The sequence below is a fragment of the Cetorhinus maximus genome, chromosome 1, assembly GCF_964194155.1.
Source record: "Cetorhinus maximus chromosome 1, sCetMax3.hap1.1, whole genome shotgun sequence".
Lineage (NCBI taxonomy): Eukaryota > Metazoa > Chordata > Chondrichthyes > Lamniformes > Cetorhinidae > Cetorhinus > Cetorhinus maximus.
This window is the reverse complement of record NC_135879.1, coordinates 77,542,611-77,569,075: the sequence shown is the minus strand read 5'-3', so window position 1 is coordinate 77,569,075 and position 26,465 is coordinate 77,542,611. Positions and strand designations below refer to the sequence as shown.

Sequence of the window (26,465 nt, the reverse complement as noted above, 5' to 3'; positions counted from 1 at the left end):
GCCTTTGGATTTTTTAGGAAACCTCATCCACGGGTGGGATGAGGCTTCCAACAGCAAATAAAAATAAAATCAAAATTTGAAAATTTAATTAATAACATGTCCCTGCTCATGTGACAGAGTCACACGAGGGGACATGTTATATAACATTTTTAAAATCTTTATTTTTTTTATTTTGAAAAATGTCCATCTCCCTGATGGATGAGGGCAGCTCCCACAACACTCAAGAAGCTTGACACCATCCAGGACAAAGCAGCTTGTTTGATTGGCACCACATCCACAAACACTCACTCCCTTCACTACCGATGCACAGTGGCAGCAGTGATGCACTGCAGGAATTCACCAAGGCTTCTTAAATAGCACCTTCCAAACCCATTACCACTACATCTAGAAGGACAAGGGCACCAACTCTGCGCCTCAGGGAGATTTTCAAGCGTGAACCCATGTGTATGCATGAAGTTTGTGTCTGCCCTCCTCCCCACCTCTCGTTTCACGCTGGGCAGACCTTAATTGGCCCGCAAGTGTGAAACTGCGGCCTGGCCTCGATTGCGAGCGACGGTCGCCTTCCCAACTACCCCTGCCTGACGAGGGAAAAATCCTCCCCAAAGAGATTTTCCTCGCAGAATAAACAACTAATACTATTTCAGTGAAAAAACGGTAAACGTGAACTAAATATATTTTGGTAAAGAAATATGTGTTCGCAACTGCTTCCATTTTTGAATAAACTGAGAGGAAAATAAGCAAAACAATCCTTTTTTCTAAACATGGACAAAAGAAAATCATGTTAAGTGCTCCTGCTTCCTGGCATAATCTTTGAGAAGTTCATAATAGAAAACAGAAAGCTGTAAGTCACTTGTCTGGAATAATGCTTTCAAAATCCAATCTCCATTTCCTTTCAAACTCTTGGAAAATGCGAAGGAACTTCCAAATCCTCACAGGATGGGGGGCATATCCTTCTACCCTTCAGTTATTACTGATGCAATGACATTTTTTCTCAAATGCTCAGAATACTCAGATGCAGACTAATATGCTGAGGCCTGGAATTTCCCAAAACCTTATGCAAAGAATGGCACAAGTCGGGCACCATGCTAATTCACAGCATGAAAGAATGCTAAAATTTGGGCATATATCACTGAGGCCCATTTTTTATGGAATGCTTGAATTTCCTAAATCTTTCAAGTCAATTGTATAAAAGCTCCATCAAAATCCTCTGCTGTTCATTAAAATAACACAGCCTTCTATGTAAAAGTGTAACTCGTGAATTTTCTGAATTTACACTCACTCTGAGAGGGCTTTAAACTTCCACTCATACTTTGTGGCGCAACGGAACCTAAAGTCATTTTTCTTTTTAAACTACTATTTTTTTTTTACAATCTTACCTCACTGAGACCTATAATATATTTTCTGAATCTTTGAATGCCTCTTTATGGCACCAGAATAATTTGAATTAATAATTGGAACAACTTCCACAATTGCATTTTCCTAAACATGCTGGGTGCTAAATTCATTAACCGTCTGTTGATTGTAATGTAGGCAGCATGACAACTTTGTGCTGCATACTCATTTCCATGATTTCTGCGTCCACTGATCACACTGTCCATTGGCTGGGCATGTCAGCAGGGGGCCAATATCATGAGTGGTTAGCACTTATTTAATGCTAGCCTGCACTGCTTAAAGGAGAGGAGCATGATGACTGAAGCAGGTACTGGGGATCACGGTTGAAGAAAATCTGAATTGTGAAAGAATGCTACGACAGAAGAGCAGGCTCTGGACATAACACTGCACTGGAGGTCTTGGTGGAGAAAGTGGAAAGGAGAAGAGATGTCCTGTATCCACAGGGGTGAAGGAAATCCTCCTGATACATGCTTAAAAAGTAGTTAAAACAGATGACCTAGAGGTCAATGCCAAGAGTCAAGCCGTGAGCACCTGGATGCAGTGCAGCAAGAGGCTCATGTGGGCAGTCAGGAATACGTCTTCAAACGTCATATCCTACTAATTGTGCCACTGGCCTCAGACATTGGTCAAGTCTTCATACCTCCCAATCCATTGCCATCTCTCACCTCTTAACAGCCTCTATCAATCAGGCTTCACGTCAGACATTCATAGCTTCACTTCATCCTCAAATACTTAGCACTGCGTCAAGCCTCACACAAACTCATAGGTTGCACACAATGCTATGACGGCCACAACAGCCAAACAAATTGCACAACACCAACTGATATCTTTTCCTCTCTCAAGTAGAACAAGGTGACGCAGAACAGGAGACAGCAGCAGCTAACTAGAGAAGGAGATATATGCCTGCATGTTCTAATCCCAGGGAGATGTTACTGGCGATGGGAGGAGATTAGTGGGACAGGCATTGCTGAGGCCAGTGGTGGGGCTGAAACCACTGAATAAGATGCAGTCCTGCAAAGAAGTAGTGGCTAATTCTGTTCACACACTTGTGGACTCAACCATGGTGCAGCGTCTAATGGCTGATATCTCAGCTTCCATTGCAGTACAAGCAGCAGCCATCCAATGTCTGGGTGCTGCAGTAGAAGCTCAGAATACTGTCATTTAAGGTCAGCTTGCTACCATGCAGACTCAAGACTGCTAACATCAAGGCTGTCAATCCCTGTGCTCAAAGAAGCTTTGGAGGTTGTCACAGCAGTCCAGCAATCATCCTCCAATAGATTATAAGGATTATTGAGGCACTGCCCCGGGAGAGTAGCATTAGCTTCATGGAGCATTAACATGCTACCTTCCCTCATGCCACCCTACCATTCTACCAATGCCCTTGCTGTGCCTGTCAGCAACCTATGCCTCTTGGCTCATAGATGCTTGACGCTGTTCTCCAAGGCCATCTACAGTCTCCTTCACTGAGTTTTAATAACCTTCCACCAGCTATGCTGCAGCCAGTGGGGTACCACTGCATTGGAGCACTAGGACAGGGAAAGGCATTAAAGGTAATTTATTTGACTTTTGAATGCAATATGGCATGATTTCATCATATAATTGGTTTGGAATGTTTATTTTGTGGTTGCTTTTATTTTTGCATTATGGCCAAGTGGATGCCATCATGGTCAGTGACAGAGGGGAGTTAAGGTGTGGGACTGCTGCTGAATGGGGAATGAGGTGCAGCTACTAGTATCACACCCAGTTGAGTTCTTCACAAACAGCTTGGATATAAAGAGGATATGTAGGTTTGTGTGCTTTCAATAACTGTTTACAGTGTCAAAGGTCTGCAGAGAGTGGTCTGGCACCGTTGGTGAGAGGGAAATGGGACATGAGAAGGAGGATTAGGTATGAGGATACCAGCAACTTCAATGGCTTCATCCTTACCAGTGGTCATACACTCACAATGGCGCCTCTGAAATTGGCCAAGACCATCTATTCCATGGGGGTTAGAAGGTACAAGTGCACCTGTTCCCTCTAGTTAACTCCTGCTGCTTCTGTTTGTGTGCCACCTTATCCTGCAAGAGAGAGGAAAGTGTGTCAATGGGTGTCTTGCAATCTTTTTGGCTGTCATGGTTGCATAGCAGCAATGTATGCAAGCTGTGAGATGTGGTTATGGGCTTGTAGCGATGGTAAGTGTGTAAGGATGAGGTGAAGGATATAAATATTAGATACAAGTTCTGATTGATAGAGATTGTTGACAGTGAGTGATGGGGGTCTGATGAGTGATGGGGATGTGCTTAATTAAACAGTGTCTGGGGGTAATGGTGCAGTTGGTAGGGGATGTCATTTGAAGATGCATTAACTGACCCACTCATCTGGAGCAATTGAACATCTTATGGCACTGCATGCACGTCCTCAGGGCTTGATTCCTGACACTGATTCCCCAAGGCTATCTGCACCCACTCTTCTGAAATGGTGTCTGGCCCTTTGCTAATATAGGACATATCTCTGTCTTTCCAATTCCTCCAAGGTCTCCAGCTCAGTTTCTGAAGGCCTTGGAAACTGTGTGCCCTGTGCTGCTCTCCCTTTCATTGCTGAGGCCAGCCATTTTTCATCTCCCACTTTTCAGTTCCATTCACTTTGGTAAGACAGAATTTTGGAAGCAATATATAACTAGCGGCTGCTCCAGTATTGCCCATTTTACACTATTGTCAAAAAATTAAAATTACACCCAAAGCAGTCATGAAAATTAGCTAATATGTAAACATCTTTATACATTTAAACAAAGAAAATAACCTGCTATTGAAATAAAAACAGCTACATTCAAGGTCTATTATATATAATATTCTCATTCCATTTATTTAAAACTCATCTTTACAGTAGTAGTTTTCTCCTTTGTTGTTTGTGCTACAAAGATGACAATGCATGGCTTATTCCAGTCAAACTGCATGGATTGTAAACACTGTCATCTTAAGGCACAGTAGAAAAACAAAAGATGGCACCTGAATTCCTTCATAAATTATATTGGCAAACCAGGCCACAATTAAAACATTTTTAAAAAACCAGGGAGTCTTTAAGAAAAGAAACACCATCCATTTTCAAATAATATAAAATTTTCAAGCACAATAGTAAAAATATAATTGACAAGGGTCTTTAATGCCACCATGAAAGCTGTTGGTACAAACTTGGATTGTGTTTACACAGAGAGTATTGTGCTCCTATTGACATTAGGCATTGCTCTGCAGCCATTGTTCTATTTCAGCCTTGTTCCTTTTTAACCATTCTATATTTGTCCGCACAGTTTCAAGGGCTTGCTTACGAGGAGTCTCTCCTGCTCCAGCATTTGGATATTTTGCAAAGAAATCTTTCATCTTAAATGGGAAAAAAACATAAATTGGGTAACTCGAAATGAAGAATTTGTTAACTAAAGTAATGACCCCTTTCCCTCCCTTCTAGAACCACAATAGTTTCCTTAATTGTCCCCTCGCCTTCTACTACAGAAAGCTAGTCAGTAAAGGATAAAACTGGAGCCAATCTTTACACACTTTTATAAACATTTATTTACAGAGATCTCCATTACAAACATTCACCTCCTAATCCAACCATCACAGTTTCAGTCTGTTCCTATTTATAAAAGCACAAGTGCATCCCCAGTTAATGTCTACCGCCTACATACAATTAACGCATCGGACTCCACATTCAATGGATTATCACCTACCACATCCATCATAATGCCACCGAGCAAATCTTCCCTTCCTCTCCCTTTTTAACATTCCAAAGGGACTGTTCCCTCCATGACACCCCCTTCCATCACTCTCAATACCAACTTCCATTCCCAAGACACCTTACCGTGCAAGCTCAGGAGATGCAGCACCTTTAACCTCCTCCCTTCCCAACATCCAGGGCCCTAAATAGTCCTTTTAGGTGAAACAGTGAATTAGTTGTGCTTCTTTCAGTTTAGTGTACTGTATTCACTGTTCATGGCGTGGTTTCCTCTTCATGGGGAGACCAAAGCAGATTGGGTGATCACTTTTAGAACACTTCTGGTTAGTCCACAAGTATGACCCTGAGTCGCTTACCATTTTAATTCTCCATCCCACTCCCACTAGCTCTCTGTCCTTGTCTTCCTAAGATGTTCTAATGAAGTTCAACAGCAACTTGAAGAACAGCATCTTACCTTTTGATTAGGCACTTGACAAACTTCTGGAGTAAGCACTAAATTCAACAATTTCAGGTCATAACCACTGCTCTCATTTCTCAGACAGCAGATGTGGTAATGATTTTCCTGCTGGCATTTCCATCTCCTCTAAATGTTGTTTCTTTAGTTGCCCTTTTTCTGCCCCTTTTGATTTACATTGTCACTCCTTTCCTCTTTTAATCTATTTTGCCTTTCACACTATTACAGACCTTTTACAAAAGCACAATATTGCGGATGCTGGAAATTTGAAATAAATACAGAAAATGCTGGAAATACTCAAAAGGTCTGGCAGTATCTGTGGATAGGGAAACAGAATTAATGGTTGGAACTTTCCAGCTCCCCCCCCACTTCCTGTAGCTTACCTGCCACAAACTGAGCTCGGTGTTAAACGAGCTTGTTATTCTTGAAACTAGTTGTCCTAGATTTCTATCATTAATAGTGTATCTGAAATTTGAACAAAATTTAAGTTAACCAAGTTGTAATTTAAAACAATATTTCAGGTTAATGCTCCATGATGATCTTATCCTGAGTATTTATCTTTAAAAGGCTTCCTATAAGATTTAAGAGTGTGCTACTAGTCCAATAGACATGCATATCAGAAAATGATGGTTTTGTTAGCTGTGGTTCCCTGATGTGCAAGGCTCTACATTAACATCATGTACTCAGAAAATCAGTCCAACTTGTGTACCAAAGTCTAACCAAAAAAGATTACCTGGTCAGTGTCTCATTGGGGAACTTGCTATGTGCAAAGCGGCTGCTGGATTTCCAACATAACTATGGTTAAAAAAGCATTACATGGCTGCAAAGTACTTTAGATGCTATGAGATCATTAATTGTATTTTATAAATGTATGCCTTACTTTTTAAGTTAGCAAAAGAAAGGGGTTCAATTATTAGGTTTAAAAAAAATCCAAGTATAACTGACATTCTTAAACATGTCTTTGCTCAGTGCTGACTCCCAGCATTCACCAACTGTGAATTTCAAATCTAAATTGTGCATTTTCAAATAACGTTTTGAATACTTTACTGCATACTCTGTGCATCAAATGACATTGTGAGAAAGAACTGAGATTCAACTGAATAATACCTGGAGAACTGACCATTAATACCTGGAAGAAACATAGGCCAGGATATTACGTTCATCAGGTGAGCACGCACCAAACCCGAATGAACATAAAATGACGTGCGATATTTTGGTCGGCGGGCGCGCGTGGGCGTTGGCAGCGTGCCTACTGACAATTAAAAGGCCTTTTAAGGCCATTAAAGTCCCAATTAAATGTTATTTTTCGCTGTCAGCAAAAAGGCCAAGTGGCTGTTGCACATTTTAGGAAACCTCATCCACGGGCGGGATGAGGTTTCGAACAGTAATTAAAAATAAAATAAAAATGTTAATATTTCATTAAGAACATGTCCCTGCTCATGTGACAGAATCACAAGGGAGGACTTTTTTTTACCATTTTATAATTCTTTATTTTTCATTTTTTATATCCTCAGCTCCCTGAGACAGTTCTGTGCCTCAGGCAGCTTTTCCTGCGTGCATGCATGAACTTGCGCCCTTGCCCTCCTACCCATGCCCCCCAACTCAGGCAGCGCTGAGTGCTGCCATGCGCATTTCACACCAGGTGAGCCTTAATTTTCCTGCCAGCGTGAAACTGCGGTCTGGCCCCAATCGGGGGTAGCGACTGGCTTCCCGACTGCCTCCTGCCAAGCACGCCCAATGAGGGCAAAATTCTGTCCATAAATTTAAATCAGAAACAAAAACTACATAGGAATGAATGTTAGTATATGACACTGTAAATCAGATATCATCACATCTACACAATATATCTACCTACAATCAAATTTGCACTGAAAAGTGGGAAGAATTGATCCTACCGTTCCACTAAATATTCCCAGTTGAGTCGCGTCCAATCCCAAGCCATAGTTTTTCCATACTTGTTGTATGAAATGTACCGGAGAACAGTGAACACATCCTGACTCTTAATGAGACTTTCGTTTTTAATATATTTTAAGAATCTGTATTACAAAGCAAAAAGGAAATTTGAAAATTGATCAATCAATTTTTAACCCATAGGAAATCACAATGCAAAAAAAAATGCTTTTGAATCATATTGTTGAGCAGACTGATTCTTGGTAAGCTATTACAGATATATTTTTGAAACTTATAAAGATGTCACTGATGGGTTGGGCATGAATTCTGCGATTTGTAGTTAAATTGGCATCGCGACCCTCATTAATATCAATTTACATGTATTAACGTGGGCCCCACCTGCATATGACAGGAGCTTCAGCTGACTCCGAACAGTGTGTTGTTATAATAGCAGCATGCTGAAGAACTGGGCAATTGGCAAAAGAAAATTTGGAAAAAGACTCACCCACTTTCCATCCAATTTTTGTGCAGGCTTAGAACATGTCTAGTTGGTGCTGCCACACAAAACAAGCAGCAGTCTCCTTTAAATATTTCAATTAAAGTGCTATGCCCAAAGTAGGATCCCGGACTGATTTTTAAGCACCAAGTGGGCAGAGTTTAGATAGTGCCCATTGCTCCCTGGCATAAATTCGTCTAATCAATTGTCCTTCAAACGGCAAGCTGCTCCAAAAACAGACAAAATGTATTTTATCTTTCATTTTTGAGGGGCTCGGAAGAGCCCAATCACCACAAAAAACCTAAACTGGCTTGCAGATATTTTTGTTGTCTTTCTCTTCAGCATCTCAAGCGCTATATATACTTCCTACGATATGACCAGTGCTGGACACAGTTCTGCAGATAGAACCTAACTCATTAGTCACAAGGCAGAGCCCATCAGGATCTTATTTTATAGAATTTAGGTAAAAATCTTTAATTGGTTGAGTAATTCTCATTCTGAACTGGTAGAAAGATAGCAATAAATGTTACAAAGGTTATGTTATAAATAGAATAGTTAGCAATCTGCACAATTGAATCCAGTATTGTAACTACCTGTCCAAAAGCCAAACATCCTCCACTGAAGCCAATCCATACAGAAGCTTGTCCTTCTCCTGAGCAAGAGGTGTTTCCTGGTACTTTTTAAGCATGAATTCCCATGCAGGTGTCTTCCCTGACCTTTGCATCCCATAACGGTACACAATCTGACGCAGATTTGGGCTTACACTAGTTAAATAAAAATGTTATAGTTATTACCAAAAGACACTCTTCATTTTCTTTTATGCACAAAAAGACAGTGGTGGGGGGGACTTTTAACATCCCTATGACGGAGGAGCGGGGATTGGGGGTTAAATAGTTTAAATTGTGTAACATAAACACAACCCACTGACAGAAGGTTGCATAGTTCCATATCCTGTCCTCAAGAGGTGGGACACTTTACTATAATATCAAAATCAGGCTCTGACAGTACAGCTGGGAGCTTTAATTAAATATAACTGGTTTTGGCAGCACGGCAGCTAAACGGAGATAGCAGTAACTGGATCAAGCAGGTAAATGCTTTTAATAACATTGCTTGTGAGTCCAGAGGAACAAGGCTATTTCGCCCAGCACCCCCAAACAAACCTTCTGCTGTGATCTTTGCCGAATACCGAGGACTGTAATGGCCATCTACTGTAGGAGGCTTTTCCAACCAGCGGCGAGCTAACCTAGCGGGCGGTTCCAGCTGTCTGGCCAGAAACAAAGATATCTCGTCATTAAATTCAGCAGGACCTCTCCTTGTCCGGGATTTCCAGGGTATCTGCCACCCCTCCTGCCCACCCCCACCCCACCCCACCCCGCGCCCCCCCAAATCCAACGCCCCCACCGTGATCCCTACTTCCTCCCTGCCTCCCCATAAACAGCAGGGCCAATATACTCACGTTTTTCCTTTCATCCATTCTTCAAATAATTTAGATGCTTTTACTAATGCTTCATCATCTCCCATCCGGCATGCAAGCCCCAGAGCATCTTCCCTCAATAACCTGGGCATGCACCAAAATTATTCTCCAATTAGTTTATACAATCCAATAAATGCTGTTATTCATAATTATTTTACAAGGAAAAATTGCAAACCTGTCCAAATGGGGGCCTTCATCTTTCCATCCAAGTTTGTCTGTAAGGGGTTTAATTTGCTTCTTCCAATATGTCTGTAAAAGTAAACAAGTCAATTTATTTTCATTGTCAAGGAAAACATATACATCAATCTTTCAAGGTATTTATTTCAGCTCACCTGGAATTTTGAGTAAAGAATCTTTTCATCCTCTAGCATGTTCCGAATGTATGAACTGGATGAAATTGCTTTCGACCAAGGCAAATATTCTGTTTCACTCTTCAGATATCTTGTTATGTTTAAAGCTACAGAGTAGTTTAAGAGAGTCGCTCTGAAACAAGCAGGGAAACCATTAAAGGATTTGTAATTAGAATTCAGGCTCCGATACATTTCACTCATGTCCACTGCAAAGTTTGACTTCGAGTATCACTGGCAGTGCTGTAGAGATGTTACCCTGAGGTCTTTTTGTAGGAGAATGTCAGGAGAGGTCAAAGTTGATGCAGCATTTAGCTGTCTATTAACATAATAAATAAGTAAGATATGATGTAGGAGCAAGTCAAAGTTGAGGCAATATTTAGCTGTCGATTACAGTGGCAAATAAATGAAATGTAATTATGGATAGAGGGTTCCCACCACTGAAGTGAAAGTTGTCTGGCAGCCAACATGCTGGAAAAAAGCCCGCTCTGGAGCCACAATATGCTGGGAGTGGGCTAAACTAGCCGAGAGTGGGACTTTTGCCTCTCAGTGGGAGGAAATCCTGCCCTCAAGAGCTGCCGGCAAGGCTGATCGACTAGCAGCTTTAACATCCCGGCAGTGCCAGAGCTTAGTAGTAGGCGCTGCTGAGACTGCAGGAAGGAGCATGAAGTAGAACAATGGCTGCTGCAAAAAGGGCTTTTAGGGTGGGGAGAAATCGAGAGCCCAGGGAGGTGGGAAGGGAGTTGGGTTTTGGGGGGCAAGCGTGAAGGAAGTGGGGCGGGGGGGGGGGGTAACTGACATCCTTGGGGGGGAGGAGTGCCCCTGATGCACACAGGGTGTGCACTGGGACCCTGAATGAGATGCCCCCCTTCCTTCTTGCTGTTTTTCATCTAGGCCACAAAAAGTGGTTTGCCCACTCCTTCCCACCTGCTCATGTCAACCGTATTATGGCATGGGCAGCATATTATCTGAGTCCATAGGCTTACTTACAAGATTAATTGACCTTTTAAATATTGTTCATTCAAATATTGTGGGTGGGCTGCCAATTTTGACACCCACCAGCCTAGCATATTATGGGGGTCAGGTCAGAGATGGGTGGGCTAGCCACCCTACATATTTTACATGCTGCCCCTGCTGAAAACATGCCTGGCAGGGGACTGGAAAATCTAGCCCTTTGAAACTCAGATATATAAATGTTTAAAAGTAAAGGGACAGTGTCTAAAACTGGGGAAAAAATCATATGCAACCCTAACTTTGATAAATAGAGGCACTGATTAAAAATGTGAAAAAGAGGTATTGCTAAACTTAATAAGGTCAAAGCTTGGTAATGTAAATAGCAAAAAAAAACTGACTCGTTTGTGAATTGATAACTGAATGCACAAATTTAAGGTCATTATGATTTTTAATTTTTACATATATATATATATATATAGAGATGGTTGTTAGCACATGGACTACTTTACCAAAAACAACAGTAGAAGCAGGATCCACAATAAAACTTTTCAGAAGCAAAATGAATAAATATTTGAAAAATGTTTTGAAGAAAGAGTCTGGAGAAAAGCGGGACTAAAGGGACAACTCTTCCAGAGAGCTGTGAGAGACTTTCAAAAGCTGGTCACCCATTTCACAGATGGAAAATAAGTGACCGGCAATTGAAAGTCTGGTGGGGAACTTGTGCACCTATTTCCCATCTGAATTAACTTACAGGCAGACCTTTAAATGGGTACTCCTGCATAAAATAAATGGGAAGCTGTTTAGATGTGCAAATTGGTGTCCTCCAACTATTCTAAGCTGCTGACTGACGCTTTCAAGGAAAAACAGAGCAAGCATGTCTTGACAAAGGGAGGCCTATCCTGCAGTCCCTCAGAGACCTCTGGAAGCTGCTCCCAAAGATTAAAGTTTAAAAGAAAGATTTTTGTGGGACCAGCAGTGTTTCTCCAGGCTCCACAAATATGTTTTGACTCATTCTTGCAATGTTCCTGGTATTTGGTCCCCAAACAGGTCCTACTTGCTTGCTGGCACAGACCTAATTTTTCTCCCAGTAAAAAATATTTGGTGCCCGCAGCTCATCGAGAAACTGTTAGGAGGCTGAAACCAGGAGGTTGTTTGAACCTCCCCATTGCTTCATTAGTTAGGCACAGTGGGCAGCAATGAACCTGTGCCCATTCAGTACCCAGCCTGGAAATCTCCCAGTACGATTCTAGAAATGAGATGCCCAACTAGCACCAATCTAGTTTTGTGTTGCCCATTAGGAGTCGAGCTGAAATTTTCCAACACTTGTAACCATAACCATCAATGTAGTGTGGGTTTCAATCAATATCCTAAGGACAGTAGGACAGTGTCAGAACCCATTGCACCACCCATTTCCTCCTCTGGAAATATTCTCTTTCAAAATTCAAGAATGAAATGACTCAAACACTTACCTTCCAAGTGAAAAAGCGTCATCAATTAATCCCGTACGATCAGCAACTGAAAACAGCTAAATGAAGATGCAGATGTTATAGAATTTTGTCAGCACAAGAGTTCTCTTTAAAGGAAATATACAACTTCTAGTGCATGCACTTTGAAACCTAAAATTAAAGGAAAAACAATTATCCTTACTGTATGATTCTCTATCAGCTGAGTGATGATTTGATCCCAGGTTGTTGCTTCATATTGCACACGATAGAACCCAACATGGTCTGTGTTTATTTTCAGTAATCCATCAGCTATGTGATAGTTTAAAGTAATACCTAAACATTTATCAAATAAGGACAGTAAATAAATTATTTGTACTTGTATTCTAACAAAACACATAAGGTGAACCAATGCCATGAGCAAAAGTCTTTGAATGGTAGAAAACTCATACTTCTTACATGCTCTATCAGCAAATTCTGGCCTTTCCAGTCTTTAGCCCTATGATCGAATGTCTTATTTCATCAATACACATTAATGTCTCCTGCAAGAGTTTCCTTCCCTTGGTTTTTGGCCTTCCTTCTAACTGTCTATGGTGAAGATTTGCAGATTTATTCTCCAGCCTTCTGAAATGGCTTCACTAAGAAAGAAGCTTAGGGATAGCCTTCTCTCTAATTTTCCTTCTCTCTTGTAGGGAGGGACCACTCAGATATGCCCAATAGTGGCACAACTCCAACACTGGGCCATTCTTATAATAGTTTTCCAGGAGAGCACCAATCTCGTCTCTCTACCAGTCTCCAATGAAGGGCAAATAGGGAGAAACTTGCATTTTTCTGATCTCCAACCTCTGATCTTCAGACTTAAAAAATGTTGATTCCAGATCTGGTTAGAGATATGCAGGGGAATATTAACTACCAGGCAGGAAAGCCTAAGGAGCAACTAACCTGTCTGTGACCAACAGAGGGAGGCCCATTCGACCTTAATGGCCAGACTTGATTAATGTGTCACTGACAAACTTCCCAACCAAAATAATCAGGAAATGTCAGCTTGACCATGAAAACTGATTAGCTCAAAGGCCAGTATTCAGGCCTAAAGTAAGTGCATATATGTAGGTTCTACTCAACAGTTTGAGAAGGTTGGGGGTGGGGGGGGGGGAGGTGGGTGTGTGTGTGGAGGAATTGGAGAATGAATTTGTGGAAAAAATCCAGGCAGGGGAGGCCTATAGGAGCACCCTTTACCTGGAGTGACCTCTTTACCTGCTGATCATCCTCCATTTAGCTGCACAGTAATTAGACACTTAGGCCAACATTAAAATGGCAGTCATCCCTTGATGTCCCCAGGACCTAATTAGCATACTTAGAGAAGGACCCCATTACTTCAGGTGTTTATCAATGCTGTCCACAATTTCAAATTGCAGTCAATGAGATTGGGCCAGGAGGCCAGCAGGTAAAGCTTGCACACAAGAGCAAAATATTCTGGATGCTTGAAATCTGAAATAAAACCAAAAAAATGCTGGAAATATTCCACTGGTCTGGCAGCATCTGTGGTGAGAGAAACAGAGTTAACATTTCAGGTCTGATATAACATAACAGATCAGAACTATTGGGCTGGATTTTCACCAAGTCGGGATGACTTGGTGCAGGCTGGTTTGGGTCAAAAGCCCACATTTTGCACTCCTGACCTGGCCAACTCCATTGTGAGGATAGGCATGTCCTAGTCCTCTGCGATTTTCATGGAGTCTAGCCAGGTTTTCAATGGCTCTTGGTTCACAGCACCTCAGAGGTCCCGTGAACCATAGTATGCATGAGGGGACTCTTTAAAAGATAAGTTCAAAATGTCCTCCTCATGCTCCCCATGCGAAGATATGCCCCCCAAACAACCCCTATGGTTCCTCATGCCACTCCCATGTCATTATTCCCCCAAACAAACCATATGGCCCCTCATGCCCATCATCCTAAGCTATGACCCCAAAACAACCCCTATGCCTCCTATACCAAGCTGTGGCACTTCCATGCCCATTTGTTCTACACAGTGTACAGTGGGTCAATGAACCCGATGGTGACAATAGCAGGAGCACAATTTTTTTGAAGTCATTCATTCATAACTTTCCATTTATTAACCTCAGTTCTTTTACTATAGGGCAATAGAAGCGTCAATCACCCAGACCCTTTCCAGTTTCAATAGCTGGAACTACAAACCCATTAACCTTGTGTAAATATTACACAATTGACAGCAGAGAGCCAGAGCTGTTAATCAAGCAGTGCTTTTCTGGGTTCAGGTGTTTCAACAGACCGATGGATTTATGGGCTCTCAGCTAAGCCTCACTGTGTACTTTCTGTTGGGAGCCTAAGAATCCACTAGAGTACTAAAACACCTGAGCCCCAGAGAAAATATTGTTTGACTGACAGCTCTGGCTCTCTGATCCTTGTTGTAACTTTCACAATGTTTGTTTGCAGAAGGCTTTTTAAAAGCTTTTTTGTATACATCATATTGTCACTATAGGGTTCATTGGTTCTATACAGTGTACATAATGGGCATGGAAGTGCCACAGCTTGGCATAAGGAGTCACGGGGTGAGTGGAGGAGCATAACCTTTCATAGGGGCATGAGGTGTTATGGGAGGTGGGTGGAGAGGCAAAGCTTGGCATAGGGTGCAGGTGGAGCCATGGAGGTTGTTTGGAGCATACCTTAGCACTGGGGGCATGAGGGGCCATGGGGGTAGGTGAGGGGTATGAGGTGGCATGGAAGAGGCACATGTTTGGGGTTGAAGGAGTGATGGCTGGAGGGCCTTCCTGATTTTATTTTAAATGGGATGAAATCCCACAGCACTGAGAGGAGCCTTTTAAACAGCCCCCTCCCCCACTTAGCACCCAACAGCCCCTGTGGCTGCCTCTGACCTTTTTCCCAGGCCGGCTGGGCTGACTTCAGCTCGCACCCACCCCCCAACAATGAAAGCCCTGCCCTTGTGGGCACTTTCTCCTGAGGCAGGCGGGCTGAGCGTCAATCTTCCTGACTCCAGCTACCCACCTCAAGGATGAAAATCCAGGCCATTAACTTCCTTTCCTTCTCCACAGGTGCTGCCAGATCTGCTGAGCATTCCCAGCACCTTCTGTTTTTATTATAGGTAAATCTCCCACTTCATTTTAACCAGAAGGTTTAATTTTTTCCCAACAGTGTGCACTTCCTTTACTGCATAGTGTAGTATTGGGGTGGGAGAGCCATGTATTGCTGGCACTGGCGTGATGGGCCAAATAACCTCTTTCTGTATGATTATGATTTGCTGCCAATAGCATTCCACAAATTAAAAGTGTAGTAATGACATGGAGGTCTTGTGGTGCAGTGGTAGCATTCCTACCTCCAAATCAGGAGCTCCAGGTTTAAGTCCCACTCTGGGACGTGATGGCCATGAAAGGTATGTTCATAGCATGGTGAAACGGGTTGATCATCAACCACCAAATCCTTCCAATATGCCTATGGCAGGCAGAAAGAGTGGGAGAGTCTCCTGGTCAGCCAGAACCTGCAGAAGGCAAACCAGTGCAGTGCCTCGCCATGCATAACTATGGAAGTCACACAGTCGCCAATGCCCTCTTAGGGCATAGTACCTGAAGAGAGTGACGGAGGAATGGCAAGGGCTTGAATTCACGTCCTCCAATTCTGAAGTAGATGAAATTGCTGTTCCAGTATTTCACGTTATTTTAAATGGAACTATATGCTACAATTTAAAATCCTTAAAACTAGGCTAAAATATATATATGAGCCTGTGCACTTTTAAAATATCTATTTTAGTTAGAAAATGTTCCAAGCATTATCTGAACCACTGTTTTGAAATCAACCTACTACAATTTTCCAATGCATATTAGCAGCTGATGAGATACCTCTCCATGGGCAAGGACTTGGAAAAATCTACCATTTGGGCCATACTCACTTAAGCAAGTTACAAGACTGTCAAAACCAATATAGATATTTTAATGTTCAATATCTATATTGATGAATGCTTTACAGAAAATCTTTACTCATATATGTGTTATTTGGAAAGTACTACAAAAACACAGGTGGCTCAGTGTTGAATACTTTCAACTTCCCTAAAATTACTTTAGGGAGCAGCAAAGGGTAATTGAAGGTTGAATGTTGATCTGTAAGTTTTCGTTGCATTTGGTTTCTGCTTTAATATGTGATATATACATTTAGAGATAGTATTTATAATTTATATAGTCATTTGATGTATATGTTATCTATTCTTCATCTTCCACTGCCTGCACTGTGAACTGCTTAGCCAAACTGATAGAAATCATTTGTTTTAACATAAATTAACTAAACAGTCAATTAACTGCAATAACAAAAATTGCTGGAAAAACTTAGCAGATCTGATAGCATCTGTGGAGAGAAAGACAGGTTAATGTTTCGAGTCCGTATGACTCTTCTTCAGAACTAAAGAGAAGTAAAAATGTGGTAAAGTATATACTGTTAAAGGGGGGTGGGGCAGGTGAAGCTGGATAGAAGGCCAGTGATAGGTGGAGGCAAAGGAGAAAGTGCAAAAGATGTCATAAACAAAAGGTCGAAGGGCTGTTGTTGGCGTTGATATCTCTCCTTTGCCTCCACCTATCACTGGCCTTCTAACCAGCTTCACCTGTCCCGCCCCCCTTCAACGGTATATATTTCATCACATTTTTACTTCTCTTTAGCTCTGAAGAAGAGTCATGTGGACTCGAAGCATTAACTCTGTCTTTCTCTCTACAGATGCTATCAGACCTGCTGAGTTTTTCCAGCAATTTTTGATTTTTGTTTCAGATTTCCAGCATCCGCAGTATTTTGCTTTTAGCAGTCAATTAACATCTTAGGTGACTATTCCTTTGTCACCATGTAAATCGTCTTGTATGAGACAATTTTATATTTTAAAGCTGAGAGAAATAAAAACAACTCTGATGATGATGCTGCAGCCTGATTTGCTTGGGGTCAGTTTCTGAGTTTGCACTCCCAATGAGGAGCCTCAGCTGCTGAGAGCTTATGTTGATAACTTGGGCTCACTCCATGTGTGGACTTCCAGGAGTACAGTTTCAGTTTTCCACTTAGTCGTTGCTGTCCATTACAGAAATTATCATTTCCATGACCTGCAATGCACTTTCAGCATTTTCTGCTTTTATTTCAGATTTCTAGCATTCGTAATTTTCGGTTTTACAAAAGCCTACGATTTGGAGTCCCACCTTTCTTTCATCTGATACTTACTGGTTGAACTTGAATTGAATATTGTTTCATTCTTTCCATTCAGTGTGTGCCACTTTATGGGGATATTCCATCGGTAGCTAAAATTGAAAAATAAAGGATTTAGTAATTCTGCGAGGTTTACTGTATTGTTTTACCATGGTATTATGCGTTGTGCTCCTGTACCTTTCCTGCACTATCTACAAGATGCACTGCAGCAATTTGGCAAGGCTCCTTCGACAGCACCTTCCAGGCTCATAACCTCTACCACCTAGAAGGACCAGGGCAGCAGATGCATCCTGGAACTGCCTCCCTAATAGCACTGTGAGTGTACCTACACCAAATGGACTGCAGCAGTTCAAGTGGATGGCTCATCACCGCCTTTTCCACGCCAATTCTGGTTACATAACATGAATTATTTAAAAAAAGTACATCAGTCAGTATAAACAGGAATTTGTGTGCTCTAAAAATTTAGAAGGATTGTGCAGTGTTGAAAATGGGAGGCCATCCAGAAGATCAGGGCTAGTACAATCCCTTTGTTATTGCTAAATAATCATTCACTCATGCTAAGTGAACCACCATCATACATTTTGGGGTTGATTTTGAGTACCCTCATCTGGCATAAATCAGACGATAACAGCCTCAAAATGAGGCTGGTAATGTTTCTGCCTCCTGAATACCAGCGAGTCTCTATTTAGAAGTGACTCATCGCTAGGTGGCAATATTCTCTGGAGGACAAGGGTCACACTTCAGGGCTGAAATAATCTGGGCTGCTGCTGCCCAGGAACCTCTGCCTCCATGATCGCAACTCAGCCCCTAACCCCATCCAGCTACTTACTTTGCTGACAGGAGCTCAAGGCTGATTTACAGTCTTCAATTTGGTGAGCTGCATTGGGATGTCTGTTTGTCACTCTGCAGCTCGTCAGCCAAATTTAAATGAGGCCAAAAGTCTCAAAATAGATTGGGGCCTCTGCTGTCAAATGGGCGACTGGCCAACATGCTATACCTGTCGGTCACTCAAAAGTCAAAATTTACCTCTAGTTATATAAACTCTCTTTCAGTCACCATCCTAAGATAAGAACATAAGAAATAGGAGCAGGAGAAGACCGTTGAGCCTGCTCCACCATTCAATATGATCATGGCTGATCCTGGGCTTCAACTCCACTTCCCCACCTGCTCCCCATTTCCCTTAATTCCCTGAGAGACCAAAAATGTGTCTATCTCAGCCTTAAATATATTCAATGATGGAGCATCCACAATGCTCTGAGGTACAGAATTCCAAATACTCATAGCTCTTTGAGTGAAGAAATTTTTCCTCATCTCAGTCCTAAATGAATGGCCCTTATCCAGAGTCTGTGCCCCCTTATTCTAGCTTCCTGAGCCATGGGGAAGAATGCCTCAGTGTCTAACCTGTCAAGTCCCTTCATAATATTGCATGTTTCAATGAGATCACCTTTCATTCTTCTAAGCTCGAGCAAATATAGACATGATTTACTCAGCTTCTCATCATAGGACAACTCTATCATCCCACAGGCCAATCTAGTGAACCTTGGCTGTACTGCTTCCAATGCAAGCAATATCCTTCCTTAAATACAAAGGCCAGAATTGCACACAGTATTCCAAGTGTGGTCTCAGCGAAGGCCTTACCATTGAAGCAAGACATTTTTATTCTTGTACTCCAGCCCCTTTGCAATAAAGGTCAATATGCAATTTGCTTTCTTAACTGCTTGCTGTACCTGCATGGTAAATTTTATGCTCCTTGTGTGAGTATACTCAAGTCTCCCTGAACATTAACATATGCAAGTTTCACACTTTAAAAAAATTCTGCTTTTCTATTTTTATGACCAAAGTGAACCATTTCACACTTCTCCACATTATAGTGCATATGCCATCTTGCTGACCACTCATTTAACCTGTTTATATGGCTTTGTAGCCTCTTTGTGTCCTCCTCACAGTTTGCATTCCCACCTAGCTTTGTACTGTCAACAAACTTAAAATATTACCTTCTGTCACAGAATCACAGATTTGTTACGATCGTGTCTGTACCGGCTCTCTGAGCATTTTAACTTAGTGCCAATCTCCTGCCTTTTCCCTGTAACCCTGAACATTATTTCTATTTAAATAATCATCCAATGCTCTCTTGAATGGCTCAATTGAACCTGCCTCCACCACATTCCAGGCAGTGCATTCCAAACCCTAACTACTCGCTGTGTGAAAAAGTTTTTCTTACCTCGCATTTGCTTCTTTTGCAAAACACTTTAAAACTGTGCCCTCTGGTTCTTGATCCATTTATGAGCAGGAACAGTTTCTCCCTATCTACTCTGTCCAGACCCCTCATGATTTTGAAAACTTCTATCTAGTCTCCTCTTAGTCTTCTCTTCTCCAAGGAAAACAGTCCCAACTTCTCCAATCTTTCCTCATAACTGAAATGTTTCATCCCTGGAACCATTGTTGTAAACCTCTTCTGCACTCTCTCCAATGCGTTCACCATCCTTCCTATAGTGTGGCACCCAGAACTGTACACAATACTCCAGCTGAGGTCTAACCAATGTCTTATGAGTTTATCATAACCTCCCTGCTCTTGTACTCTATGCCCCTATTAATGAAGCCTAGAATACTGTACACTTTAGAAACAGCTCTCTCTACCTGTCCTGCCACCTTTAATGACAGATGTACATATACACCCAGGTCTTTCTGCTCCTGCACACCCTTTAGAATCGTAACCCTTATTTTCTACTGTCTCCATATTCTTTGTACCAAAGTGTATCACCTCACACTTCTCTGCATTGGACTTCATCTGCCACCTTTCTGCCCACTCCACCAATGTGTCAATGTCCTTTTGAAGTTCTACACTGTCCTTCTCACAGTTAACAATTTTTCTACAGCTTTGTGTCATCCGCAAATTTTGAAACTATCCCCTGCAAATCAAGATCTGGATCATTTATATATATCAGGAAAAGCAAGGGTCCCAATTCCGACCCCTGGGGAACTCTAGTACAAACCTTCTTCCAGCCCGAAAAATACCCATTAACCATTACTCTCTGTTTCCTATCCCTCAGACAATTTTGTATCTGTGTTGCTATTGTCCTTTTTATTCCATGACTTATAATTTTCCTCACAAGTCTGTTGTGTGGCACTGTATTGAATGCCTTTTGGAAGTCCATATACACCACATCAATGGCTTGCTCTCATCAACCATCTCTGTTACCTCTTCAAAAAACTCCAGCAAGTTAGTTAGACATGATTTTCCTGACTCTTCCGAATGAATCCACATTTCAATCCACTCTTCATCATTAATATAAATTGTAAATAGCTGAGGTCCCAGCACTGATACTCATGACACTTGCCAACTTGAAAATGTCCCATTTATCCCTATTCTCTGCTTCCTGTCTATTAACCATTCTAAGTATGACCCTCAGTTCCATGAGGTCTCATCTTGTGTATTAAGCTTGTATATTTGTTTGGCACCTTATTGAATGCCCCTTGGAAATCCAAGTATACTGCATCTACTGGTTCCTCTTTATCTACCCTACTAGTTATAGCTTCAAAAAACTCTAATAAATTTGTCAAACAGGATCTCCCTTTTGTAAAACCAAGTTGACTTGTTCTAATCATGCTATGCTTTTCTAAATGCACTTCGGCTCTGTGCCCGCCCACGCCCACCCCCACACAACACCCCCAATGGGGAGAAAATTCTCTCTGGTGTCACATTTGCTAACTTCTAGGGAATTTTGGAAAACCATAACCAGCACATTCACTACCTGTGTAGCTATCTCTTTTAGAATCCTAGGATGTAGGCCATCAGGTCCTGGGGATTGTTAGATTTTAGTCCATTAAGTTTCTTCAGTACTTTTTCCTTTGCTGATACAAATTTCCTTAACTTCCTCACTCTTATTAGCTCCTAGGTTACCCTCTATTTCTGGTAACTTGTGCCTTCCACTGCGAAGAGAGGCATAAAATATTTGTTAAATATCTCTGCCATTTCCTCAGTCCCATGATAATTTCTTCTATCTCTGCTTCTAAGGGAGCAATGTTTACTTTAGCTACTCCCCTTTTTACATACTTACAAAAGCTCTTACTTGTTTTTACATTTCTGGCTAGTTTATTCTCATATTTTATTCTTTTCCTTTTTATCAATTTTTAGTGGCCCTTTGCTGGTTTCTAAAGCACTCAGAATCCTCAGATTTATTACAACTCTTTGCAATATCACCATCTTGTCTTTCTATAAGTGTCCAAAAAGGGAGAAACCGCAGGCACCTGTGAGCACAGAATATCACAACACACAGTGTCACTCAAACTGTCCAATTGGTAGCAAGCATCAGCACAGATATGCTGAATCTTGGTGATTTAAGCAGTTAGATTGAGTGGGTACATCAGGTGAACACATGGCCTTCTTCAGCTGCAGAGGTCTGGGTTGTGGGTCTTGAGGCCTGCTCAAGTGGAAAAAGCCCACCACCATTTTCTCAGGTGCAACTAGGGATAGGCAATAAATGCAGCCTTGTAGCTTCAGTTACATCCCAGAAACAAATAAAAATAGTCTAAAAGGGACACTAATATAGGCTCTAGAGCATCTACCAACACTATCACCAAAGGGAAGCATGAGGGCAACAAATATTAGATACTTACTTACATTGCTTATTGTGTATTAAACCTGGTTGCCCCTTACTTTAACTGTGCTAAGTGCTTACTGTTGAAAGTCAAAGGATCCAATATTAACTGAATGAGCACCAAGAGCAATAAGGGTGCAAATGACGTCTGGATCACTATGCGCAAACAGAGTCTCATTGCTTGTTTTAAGCAGGCAAATTTAGTGCAAGACTTATTCCAATGAGAATTAATATGGTTTGCTTGTGGATTAAATATATAGGCCTGAAATTTACCTTTGGTGGGTGCATGCGATCTGCGGGCCTGGGAGCAGCCAGGAAATGGACTACCGACCACGATTGGCCCTCGACTGCGATTTCACGCTGGCTGGCCAATTAACAGCCAACCAGCGTGAAACACATACTGAAAAGCTCAGTGCTGCCAGGGTGGGGGTAGGAAGAGCGCAGGCAATGACATCACCATGGGCGCGGGTGAGCAGAGCTCCCTGAAGATAGACAGCTGCCTCAGGGAGCTGCAGACCTTCAAATGGTGAAATAAAGGTTTAAAAAGCTGCAAAAAATGTCCCTGCATCCAAAATCAAGCACCTGAAAATACACTTCATAAAAACGCTGTCCAAAGATATTTATTTTTATTTTATTTCATAACGGAGATTTCATCCCGGCCTTGGATGAGGTTTGATGAAAAATGTGAAGGCCGCCTGGCCAATTTGCCTGTCCATCAACTGTAAGGTTGGATGGGCCACGAAAATTCGGAGACAATTGCGCTATTAATGGGCCCAATTGCCCTCTTAATTGTCGGCGGGCATGCGCAAAATTTGGAAGCGAATTTTGTGCGCGCCCACTGAGTGAAATATCGCGCGCGATTCTACGCTCTATCAGGTCGGGCGTATGCCTATACATAATTAAATAGACTCATATATAAATTGAAGCTCTCATCTTTTTTTGAGAGAGTCCCTAAGGCCCGTCTTCAGGCCTAACTAGATGTGTGCATGTGTCGTGGAATAGACCAAAAATCAGGTAAATTTATCATCACCCAATTTCTTGACCTTGCTTTTTTGCTCCAGAATCATCATTGATAGAGAAATGAAAATTGACCCAGTTGATCTTAAACATCTTAATTATTAGATTAAGTTAGTTTTATAAATTTTATCTGAAACCAACTGTAAGAGGTTATAAAGTGTATTCAAAAAAAAAAATCAATGCAAATTAGTTATATACTGGACAGGATGTCTTACTTTAGAGGTGAAGGAGGTTGAGTTGCATCCGCATCTGAGTCCAACAAGAAACGTTTCTGTGTGAGAATTTTCATTGATTCAACATTCAGTACAGGAAAGCCCATCTGCTGTGTCCATGTATCCATAATTTCCTTTACAGGCTTACCACTGACCTACAGTAGAAATTAAATCAATGCTGTCTAAGAACATTGGAAAATTTGAATCAACCCAAGCAGCAAATTCTCACACTAAAAGCAACAACATTGATAAACATAACTAGACCTTACCTCAGTAAGGGCTTGCCAGAAGTCATCAGTCTTCGCATTTGCAAACTTATGATCGTTGAGATATTTCTGAAGACAGAATTCACCATTTAAAATACTTTCCTCAGTTATTGTGAACAGAAGTATTGCCTTTTGGTAAGGCAAGTATTATTTTCCTTCTTGGCCTCTCAGCACCTTACATCATCCACAGGCAAGATGTAGGCAACTGATCAGACCTCCTACCAATGCCAGTCTCCTCATCTCTGTTGGGAACTAGCTGGCCTCCAGTTGGTGTCCCCAATGACAGAATGACTGATAATGGGAGCTCACCGTTAGAGCAATATCAGCACAGAAACTGATCTTAGGACAACGCACTGAAGCCATGGTGCACTGCCACATCTCCTTATGAAAACAAAAAACTAAAAATGTACCTGGCAGCCCTGCTGAAATTCTTCTGGAGTTATCCAGTCACGCAACATACGTAGAATTGATGCACCCTGCAACCATAAGCACATGGCATAAACAAAAACAAAATAATTCTTCAAAGTTTGATATATGACTTCAAACAAAGAAAAGAAAATAGGAAATGTAACAGAAGCTACTTTTTAAACTGAAATGATTTTAAATCTCTGGAGCAGACAATTGACACAGCAGTGAAACGAGAAACTTAAATAGGTTTCAATAAAGAATAAGACAGGTTCTGGTTAACAAATGCGATTGAGGATTACTATAAAAGATCCACGAGAATAGTCTGGATAGGTGGGCTGAGGGATTGAATGCATTTGCCTGTCTGAAACTGGTACTGTGTTAATGTGTTAACAGAAAAAAATCAAAATATAGAAAAAGTTTCACTTGAAGTGTAATAGCTGGGGCCTATGTGATAATATCTGTTGTTACAATTTTATGGCTCAGCAAGTAATTGAATTTGTCCATCTTCACATTGACAACAGGTTGAAATTTGAGATGGAGTTTAGTTCCACCAGCATTATACCTTATTTATTGCATCTGGTTAATTAGCTATTATCCAATGCCCCCCACTCCATGCTCCAAGGGGAGCAATTCCTGGGGCAATTCCTTGGCTGTCTTGAGAACAACTTTATCAAGACTCGAGGCAGCTCATGTGATTGCCTTCAGTAGAGACCCACTGGCTGCAATGGAAGCTGGAGAGAAGCAATACTCATTAACCTGTAATGCCCTTTCTGAACTTTTCTTCCACCCTTGGAGGGACATGCAAACCCTTTGATCTTTTAGGTCACTGCTGGTGCACCTTTGCAGTAGCTGAGATTCCACGGATGACTCTGTCCCTAAAATTGCACTGGTGTATCTGGATGGCTAGAAATTCCGTTCCAATATACTTGCTCTAGCAGAGTGGGAATGCCGTGGGATTCCAGCCTGGACAACATGATTTTCACTGCGCTCTATAAAGAATGGACCAGATTCTATTTGCGTAGTGAAGAAGAAAATCTATCTCTGGGATCAAAAGCCAATGTCATTACAGAATCCTTGCACAGATTGAAAAAATAATGCAAGTGAAATATTCTTTCTACTTTTGGTGAAACAGTAAGTATGGCATAGACTCAGAATTATCATTGGAAGCACAAAGTGGGTTAGGAGCATTTGCACACAGAAATGTATTAGAACATGGATGCATTACTATTAGTGATAAGTAAGGTAAAAAAAAACTTATCATTTAAGATGAAATTGCAAAAATATTGAAAAGGAAGAATATAAACAGTGATGGTTTAGGGAAACAAATGGAAATAACAATTGGGAGTGATTTAAAATGGGCTGCCGACTCACTATGCCAGTTTGGCAAGAAGTCAATAAGTTAATGGCTGGAAAATAGCATGCAGCATGTGACCACATTTCTAATATGCACTGTTGACAGGCAAAGTTCCCTGCTGGCAGCATGAAGGCAGAAAATTGTTGCTTTTACGTCAAAGCACTGGCTTATAGGGATCATTATTGTTAAATTATGTGCATTTTTCACAAGGTAACCAAGCATATGATAGTCATATAATCAGCCTCATACTAATTTATGGTGCTTTGCCATTTATATTATAATACTTTTGTGAGATTGGACAACAGTCATAAAGGCATATAAAATGAAATATTTGAACAATTAATTTACTGCGGTATACATATAATATTTCAGTAAATGAATAGGTTTTAAATAAAGGTAAGTAATGCTCTAGGGCAAAGACTACAACAGAATATCATTATGGTCCATACTAGCCATTGTTTGCATTCAAACATTATAGTTTGCAAGATAAGTATTGTTTACAAAATTACTTTTGTTTACAGTCAATCCAGCATATCTTTCATTTCACCACCGTGACCTAAGTATCTTGCTGGTAACAGATGTCTACAATGCAATTCAATAACATGGAGCGATAACAAGTTTAAATTGCTCACTAGTGCACATTTACCAAGTATACTGGCGCTATTTACAGTGTCAGGTTTTAGAGCCCACTGTGAGGTTGAAATTTTGTTGTACAATAATTGAGAAACACATCAATTCCTATTCATGATTTTAATGAATGCATTTACCTTTCAAAATAGTGCATTTCATACAAATTTATTCATGCATTCTTTACTAACACCTCACAGCACTATTTCAACCCATAGTTTCTGAATTATTGGGCTGGATTTTGTCAATGGGCTTGAGATCCCAATGCCGGGGTCATTCCCAGGTCGCACAGATGGTGGGACTTCTGCAGTGATCTTCTAAAAACCAGCCAATTAAGATGAGGGCCGTGGGGGAAGGTGACCAATAGTGTCAATAATGGGTGGCGGGAGGAGGGGCAAGGGAGTTACTGCCTTGTGGGAGCCACCTTTAAAGGAGAATCTGCACCCTTCATACTGGCTGCACACACAGAAGGCTGTAGAAGGGGTGCAGTAGAAGGAATTGCATGGGGCGATTACTGCATTGTGAGGAAGGGTGGCTCTACTTTTCAATGATGCCTTCCTGGAGGTGCTCCTGCAGGCGTTACAGGAGGAAGAAACCAGCCAACCTCACGATGAAGGCTGCAGA

General features: G+C 41.4%; 1 protein-coding gene across 1 annotated transcript in view; it reads right to left on the bottom strand.

Moving 5' to 3' along the window:
• Positions 1 to 4,209: 4,209 nt before the first annotated feature.
• enpep (glutamyl aminopeptidase) overlaps positions 4,210 to 26,465 on the bottom strand; it is a 71,185-nt gene continuing 48,929 nt past the window's right edge. Inside the window, exons 8-20 of the mRNA XM_078542834.1 lie at positions 23,863 to 23,928; positions 23,456 to 23,521; positions 23,190 to 23,341; positions 17,375 to 17,451; positions 12,360 to 12,490; positions 12,182 to 12,237; positions 9,744 to 9,894; positions 9,587 to 9,660; positions 9,394 to 9,495; positions 8,531 to 8,701; positions 7,447 to 7,587; positions 5,935 to 6,016; positions 4,210 to 4,745 (exon numbers count right to left, since the gene is read on the bottom strand). Coding sequence (XP_078398960.1) covers positions 4,602 to 4,745; positions 5,935 to 6,016; positions 7,447 to 7,587; positions 8,531 to 8,701; positions 9,394 to 9,495; positions 9,587 to 9,660; positions 9,744 to 9,894; positions 12,182 to 12,237; positions 12,360 to 12,490; positions 17,375 to 17,451; positions 23,190 to 23,341; positions 23,456 to 23,521; positions 23,863 to 23,928 — 1,413 coding nt within the window. The 3' untranslated portion in view covers positions 4,210 to 4,601. The remainder of the gene's footprint in view (positions 4,746 to 5,934; positions 6,017 to 7,446; positions 7,588 to 8,530; positions 8,702 to 9,393; positions 9,496 to 9,586; positions 9,661 to 9,743; positions 9,895 to 12,181; positions 12,238 to 12,359; positions 12,491 to 17,374; positions 17,452 to 23,189; positions 23,342 to 23,455; positions 23,522 to 23,862; positions 23,929 to 26,465) is intronic.